Here is an 8,137-nt window from a genome sequence, read left to right on the forward strand (position 1 = left end):
CTGTTTGTTTTCTTTTATTTTTTTTATATAAGTTTTTATTGTGAATTGAGTGATAGTTTACATGTGAGAACATCAACTCTACATTCATCCTATTGTATTTTGTTTCATTGCAGTGACTACAATCCCCTCCATGCATCATCATCCAAATGAACCTGCTTCCAATCCCTTCGTTGTTGTTGTTGTTGTTGTTGTTGTTTTTTATGTGTACACTGAAGCACTCAGGAATATATAACCATTCAAGCAACCAAAGGCTGCCCCCCAGCCACCAGCACACAGCCCCTCTCCCTCCTTGTGTCCAAAGTCTCTAGCCATTCCATCTCTCCACGTCATCATCTCTGCCTCCATCTCTGGCGTCGCTGCTTCTCTGGATAGGGTCCCACACTCCGATCTTCTCCCTTGATGGTCCCAGGGTCCTCTGCTCCTGGACTGCAAGATCAGCCACTCCCCTCCTTTTGTTAGAAAATGTCTACCTTTACATTTTCAACACTCACAATCAGTCCTGACAGCAATTATTCATTATTGAACCACAAGAGTCTTATCCCCATCTCCTTTTACCAGCCCTGTCTAGACAGGTTGGAAACCACTCAGTGGAGATTCTACCTTCCCCTGTACCCTCTGAAACTAATCTCCCTCTTGAAAACTTGTAAGTCACTCACTTTCCTCATTTAAAAATTTTTTTTTAGTAAATCAAAAAGTAAAAGGATATAAAAGCACACTGAAACCATTGAAATAATTCAGTGCAACGCCTGTGCCATGGAGTCAGATGCCTGAAGAAATGTCAAATGTGTTCTTTCTCTCCTTTGTCCATTCTGCGTATGGATAGGTAGGATATGAAGGTCTGGCACCAAATTGATCATTTTACATTGTGATTGGGGAAGACAATTTCATTGGGGTCAAGGGTACTGGCTGGTTTGGAATGACCATGTGTGACTTGGATGCTAACCCCACTGGTATTTTACTTTCAAAACACGTTCCACTTTGCCTACTGCTGACCATAGGTTGTATATAAAGCATATGTCTGGACAACCTCTCTGGATATGGTCTTTTGTCATAAGTTTGAGATGCCCACACAACCAAAGAAGACCATTTAGACCTTGGTTAGGCATTACCTGGTGTGGTGCTATAGGGTAAGCACTGGACCACAAGGTCAGCACTGAATCACAAGCTCAGCACTTCACACTCACCCGCTGCTCCTCCAAAACCCTATACAGGGTTGCTGCAAGTTGGAACGGACTTGATGGCACTTAACAACGAACAACAAGAAGGCATGACTTTATTTTGGATGACCCTACCTAGCTGAACCCCTCTATCTCAGAAGGGTGGTGTGTTACATGATTATCTCAGGACTAAATCATTTGACTCTGCCAATGTCTTCCTATCACCATGTGCAGAAACCAGAGGTGGTGTGTTGATGGAGCCATCCATTTAAATCACCATAGCCTTCACTGGCTTTATGATTCTAAGACTTTGATCTCCTGGGCCAGTTACCACATTCCTCCAGTGGCAATTTGGATAAGTTTTTGAAGAGGTGAGCCCATAAAGGCTTAAAAAAAATGTACTAACAGATTATCAAGGTTCAGCTATAGATTAAACTTTCTTTTTTGAAATCCCATTCAGGGCAATATAGGTTTTCTTCTAAAGACCATTTAAATTGTTTCCCATGTCTCAGAATGTAGCACAAAGGACTCTTGACTTCTTTCTCTTCATCGCACACAATAGTATCTTTTATCAATTTTATACATCCCAAGCTGGCGCCTGTGCTTGTCTTCTGGTGATAAGTTATCCAAAGTCAGAATTATTTCATGGTCCAAAACAAAACCAATTCCCTCACCCCAAATTACTAGTATTTAGTGATTGGCCACATCCTTTAGCAATCTCAACCTTTCTGATTCCAGTTCAGGTCCAAGTTTTACTTGAACTGAGTTGGAGACGAGACTGTTCTAAAATCTCACCCTTGTTTCTCATCCTCAAAGTAGGAGCCCAGAATTAGGGACTGTGTTTATAAATCTCTCTCACTCTCTCTTTCTTTGTCTTCCTATCTATCAGTTGAAATCTCATAGAGAATTTTGATAAAGCTGGTGTCATCCTTGGACTAACTTTCCCCAAGTTTTTATATGCCATCAGGGTGCATGGCTTGGTGAAAGGTTAGTTTCCTCAGGTTTACTCTCTACTCTTGTGCTATGGTCTTGTATGTGTACCGCCGATAATTCAGGACTAAGTTATTGCTTTAATGTGAGGGCTGGCAGAAAAAGAAAAGAAAAAAGCCCTGTTAGAACACAAACTGTGTTAGCTCTCTGTCACCAACTACTCAGTCCAGCTTTGGGCTTCACCTAAATAATAAATGGTCCTATTGTTTAAGCCTTGGTATTAAAAAAAAAAAAAGTTACTCTAAATCTAGATTAAGCAGGGACAGAGACCCATTTCATTGCACTGTACTTTAATATTCCTGGGATCCATGGTCTTAAGGGTGGCTCCTTTTAACAGGCATCTCCCTCCAGGGCGGAACACTATGCTCTCTTTGTTTCATCTGATCTTTCAGCTAAATAAGAGATGGTCACTTATCCTCACGACTCCCGTATCCTGCTGGATTTCTGTTGCTAAAAGAGAAACTGACCACATGGGAAAAGGTAGAGGTTTCAGGCAGGGCATTTCAGCGTGTGTTTACAGACAGTACTGACTTACTCAGCAAATCCTGCTCACAGGAGCTGCAGCCAATGAAGAGGCTATATCCCAGCTTGCTTGGGGGCTTCTGAGTTTGAGCTGCATGCAGAAATGTAAGGCACTGCTTCCTGGCGCTGATGGCAAAATGGGACCCATCTCCAGTGATTCCTCTGGCTTCCCAGCTCTGCAGATCTGGGAGAGAACCTACATAAACATATTGGTAATGTAGCCAGCTTTAAAGGCCCAGGGAATCCGTATGGATTCAGGAGACTGGTTTTTTATGTAAATTTTTATTTTTTATTTTTTGGGGAAGATGAAATGCTTCTCTCGTTACCTGCCTTACATCTTCAGACCTCCGAACACCATCCTCTCTTCCAGCTGCCACACGGAAGGTACAGACCAGAGAGGGAAATGGGTGGGAAAAAGTGGGCTGGTGTGTCAGTTGCCACAGGCTCTGCTGACACTGCTTTCTGTAGCTACCAGATGACTGTCGTTCCTGGCAAAAGCTTGCATCTGATAGACTTAGATCTGCTTCTAAAATCAGCTTGTCTTCTACTAGGGAAAGGAAATCTTTTCTGAGAAGCAGGGTAATGTTTAAAAGGTGCTCTCTACGCTGCTACAGCTGATGAGAAAATAATTGAGAAATACCTTTCCTATTTCCCTGGTTCCATTTAACATGCAAAAAAAGTCATTGGAACTAGTGTGGAGTAAAAAATGTATGTATTTCAGTAGATACTGTCATATACATTTATCTAAGCTCTCGGTGTTGCCAACTGTTTGTTTAATAACTTGGTGCATGCCCAGGAAAGCAATTAGCAAAACAGAAGGAGCTTACTACATATTACTGTGTTGATGGTTTGATTGGTTAACGTGAAGTCTGAGCTTAGGTTGCAGAGTGTAAGAACATAACGGACTTTCAGAACTTGCTGTAAATGGGTTTGTGATGATCTTAAGTTAATGCTTTAAGAAGAGCTGAGCTGGGTGCAAGCAGCCCTCAGTTGTTGTTGCTTCTGGGAATCTCCTCTGCCCCCCCTGTACCTAGTGTGATTTGCATACATGTGTGTGTACTTTCTGTGTGCACACCCTATAAACATTCTGAAAATGTACCTTCAACTAAGCACTACTGGTTTTATCTTTTCTATAGTTATTTGCTGGTTGTGCATCCTGGATATGTGATTTGCCTGTTTCTTTTGATCCAACATAGCCTTACAATAATAGAGCAATTTCAGGAAAAACAACTGGCTAGTCATTTGTCAACTTTAGGGGTTGTTCTACAAGCAGTACTGAATTGAAGAGGGCTCAGGGTGGTGAGGTGCCTGAATCCCATCTCAGATCCAAGCTCTTCTGGAACTGAGCCGGGGACCAACCTGTTCTGAAAACTCACCTTGTTTGTTATCCTCAAAGCAAGAGCCTAGGAATCAGTGCTAGATATATAAAATGAGAAATGCAGAACCCAAATATATTGTACCATCGGCTGATTTCTAACAAAAGTCTAGGGAGAAGGCAGAGTAGAGTTTGGGCTCACCTTTGAATTGAGACTGAGGATGGCATTTTCCATGCAAGTGGACATTTCGTAGATTTTTAAAAATTGGATATTGATATTTCCCTTGCAATTTTTATTGGTGGCTAAAGAAAAATATCTTGGAAAAATAGTTCTTTATTAAGAAATATCTTGTATAGTGCTTATGTATAGTTGGGGAGGTGAAATTAAAATCTTAGAGAATATCTTCCAAGTACAAAAGACCTAAACTTACCTTATTAAGAAAGATGCCTAGATGATTTTTATATTTCTAATAGGTTCCCTTTGCAACTTAGATTTCAAGAACCCAAACACTGTTTCATTCGGTTGCTTTTTTGTTTTAAACAAGCAAAATGTCCTATATCATAGAAGCAAAAAAAAACAACCCTGCAATAACCCCATAGTAATAAGAACTTTTAAAAGTGTTTATTTTAAATAAAATTTACCTGATTTATCCAATCAAAATGGTAACCACATTTTGCTTATATATTAAAACAAAAAACTGCTAAACCCACTGTCACCATATTTAGGGGGAGGGGGAAAGGGGACATGTTTTTAAACTTCTTGTAAGTCTGATAAAGGCAACAGGTAAGGACCGTAGAATCTGGTGAGAACTATCATCATAGATAGAGGAAAGTGGAAAAAGCATGAATTGCAGACCAAGCAAGGGGGGGTCAAGAACTTAATTATTCTGTGCCAACTTTTATGTCTGAAATGGAAACTAAAAGTAAAAATGAAAATAAATGTAATTCTCAGGATCAGGATGTTATGAGAATTAAATGTGATAATACAAAGTTCTTAGAACAACTCAGTGTGTGATGGATGCTATTTCTGAGTTCCACACTCTATGTGTTTTCTTAGCTACTCAAGTTTTTTTTGAGTTTCTATTTATTATCTCTGGCACCATTTTAATCAATGAATCGTTGTTGTTAGGTGTCCTCAAGTCTGTACCGACTCATAGTGACTCTATGCACAACAGAACGAAGCTCCACCTGGTCCTGCTCCAACCTCACAATCATTGCTACATTGGAGCCCATTGCTGCTTCCATTGTGCCAATCCATCTCGTTGGGATGGATTGGGATGAATAGCCAATAAGTTACCAGGAACTACTTATACTTTTGTTTTCTTTAAAGTTTATCTAAGAAGAAAAATATGTCAGTATGAATCTAGTTTGATGTCTTTCTTCCTATACTGTTAGCAATCATGTTACTCTGTAGGTGGTTTGGGAAAAGTTGTGGCTAGGAACTTCATATTTTAGTTCATTGAAAAGTGAAGAGTGAATAATTTGTGTATGTTTCTGTTAATTGTCGTCGAGTTGATTCTGACTCATAGTGACTCTGTATAGAGTTACTAAGGTTACAAATCTTTGCAAGAATAGAAATCTTCATCTTTCTTCTGAAAAGCAGCTAGTGGCCTTGAACCACCAGCTGCAAATTTTTAGTCCAATATTTATCCTACAGATCAACTGCACTCCCCAATTTGTGTAATCTCTGTAAAAGTCCAAGAAATACAAATGAGCTGAACTATCTCCTTAAGAGTAATACTAGAACATCTTAAAATCTTCAACAATTCCTGGACTACTTAGGAAATAAAACCATACTTGTTAGAAGATTTGGATTTTGCCTTGACATGGTTTTGGTGGTATTTTAATTTTTATTTTTTGGGTGGGGGGAGGTTGTTTTGTTTTGTTTTGATACAGAAAGATCATGGAGTTGGAGTCCCAATTCTGCCATATGTCAACTGGGTGACATTGGATGAATTACTTGACCTCTCTGAGTCTCAGTTTGCCCATTTGTAAACTATTGGTAAAAATACCTCATAAGGTATACATCTAGAACACCATGCAACAGCAGCAACAACAGTCTTCTCTTATATTGTATTTACCGTGTCCAGTGTATTATCCAAGTGCTTTATATATAGTAAATGCTTGAATATAGGATAAATTAAAAACATGTGATCAACATATAGTAGTTCATTTTTCCTTCCCTCTCCTACTTTCAGTTGTCAAGCCTGTTTCTTCATCAATCAGAGAAAGATTGGTTTTCCATATTATAATCAAATAACATGTTGAAATGTGATCATGTTCCCACCACACCCCCTCTAGCATTTAAAACTTTTCAGAGCTTTCTCATGGCCTACACACCAAAACAGAACAAAAAAACCTAATTGCTGCTGATTGATTCTGACTCATGGAGACTCTTTGTATTTATTATAGAGTAGAACTGTACTCTATAGAGTTTTCTTGGCTATAATCTTAAAGGAGGCAGATTGCCAGGTCTTTCTTTGGTGGTACAGCTGGGTGGATTTGAATGGCCAGTCCCTCAGCGAGTAGTCAAACACACATCATTGGTGCCACTCAGCAGACACAGGACTCACATGTGATTTTACTACCTGAACTCCCAGCACTAACAATAACATACTATTAGACACATAATAGATGCTCAGTAAATTATGCTTAAATGAAAAGATGACAAATAGGAAGGCTATTGTGTCGGTGAAATCTTTATCTATATGTGGACCATAGGTGAAAACAATTCTGCGAAATATTCATTCCTATATGAGTACATGTTGTTTTACTTGTTGGTTGGAAATGGTCTTTTTATAGTGGTACTTGAGGGAGGACTGGTTTTATTAGAGTGCTCCTCTTTATCTTGAAATAAGAGTAAACAACTAGAAAAAACTGCAACCAAATAACAGGGTTTTCAGAAGACAGTCACAACTGTACTCCCTTCTCTCTGGATCTCATTAAGGGATACTATAGCTTACTTTCTCATGGTTGGGAAGGATTCTTTTAGTAAAATGATTTCAGGATAAGAGGAATAAAATCACAATGACAGCCCAAAAGAAGCCATTCAGATGAGGACAGACGGGGAGGGGAGGCCCAAAGGAACAAGAGAACCAGTAATGTATGAGGACCCTTGCCTGATATTTTCCAGGGGACTCAGTTTAGCATCTGGCATCCGAGAGCCTTTTCTGATAATCTCACAAATCAGTAGAGACACTTTCATTTCCTAAAGGGACAGGGTTAAAATGCCTTGCCACACGCTATTTCCTTTCTCTGAATTTCCCTCTCATTTTCACGCTGCAAACCCCTGCTTTTCTTTTAAAATTCAACTCAAGTCTTTCGAGGAAGATTTCCTAGTCCATCTCCAAAGATGGAGTTGTTATTATGAGTCACACAAATCTCCATAATGTGGGAAGGAGCAATGAGGAGAAACAGCAGCTGTACCACCAAACCTATGAAGACCACTTGCTGTGTTTTAAGTGCTTTGTTTGTGTGAGTATAATCTTATATGCACCTTACAATAATCCCTTGAAAGTGGTGTCATCAACTCCATGTTGTACATTCAGAGACATAACTTGGTTGTAGTCACAAGTTCAAATCATCTGAATCTAAAATCAGTGCTCTTAACTTTTGCATCACACCACACATTTCCTTCTGATGATCAGAGCTAGAGCAGCCATCAGATTTTTTTGAAACTATTTATTTACACATCTATCTTCTGGATGGCCAAGAGCAACCAGGCCACAGGAATTCAACCTTGTTCATCATCAGGCTCTGTTTCTTTGTTTAACATAGAGTTTGACACTGAGTAGATGCTCACCAAATCTTAAATGAGGGTGGGAATGGGAGAATGTACAAATTTGCCTATCTTATGTCAATAAAAGGAGCTCTGGTAGCATAGTGGTTACGAATTGGGCTGCGAACTGCAAGGTCAGCAGTTCGAAACTACCAGCTGATCCGCCAGAGAAAAATGACCTTTTCTGCTCCTGTAAAGATTTACAGCCTCAGAAACTCTATAAAAGGGTTGTTATGAGTCAGAATCAACTCCATGGCACATAACCACCACCATGATATTGGATGTTATGATCAAGTTTCAGTGTCTCTTCTGACATCCGTTTTGACATTTTCCTTCTTTCTTGTCTTTCTCAATGACATTTTGCTTTCTTTATGT

The 8,137-nt window shown here is 39.5% G+C and overlaps 1 protein-coding gene across 4 annotated transcripts in view; it reads left to right on the forward strand.

The window, feature by feature from the left end:
• Window positions 1-8,137, forward strand: part of PPP2R2B (protein phosphatase 2, regulatory subunit B, beta) — a 701,789-nt gene that overhangs the window by 42,532 nt on the left and 651,120 nt on the right. For 2 of the 4 annotated variants that reach the window (XM_006874503.1, XM_006874506.1), the window contains exon 1: window positions 2,577-3,053. The exons of the other annotated variants lie outside the window; for them this stretch is intronic. In XM_006874503.1, the coding sequence (XP_006874565.1) occupies window positions 2,980-3,053 (74 nt within the window). In that variant the 5' untranslated portion in view covers window positions 2,577-2,979. Of the gene's footprint in view, window positions 1-2,576; window positions 3,054-8,137 lie in introns of those variants that run through there. 4 annotated transcript variants of the gene reach the window in all.

This window comes from Chrysochloris asiatica, unplaced genomic scaffold (assembly GCF_000296735.1).
Source record: "Chrysochloris asiatica unplaced genomic scaffold, ChrAsi1.0 scaffold00280, whole genome shotgun sequence".
NCBI classification, from domain to species: Eukaryota; Metazoa; Chordata; class Mammalia; order Afrosoricida; family Chrysochloridae; genus Chrysochloris; species Chrysochloris asiatica.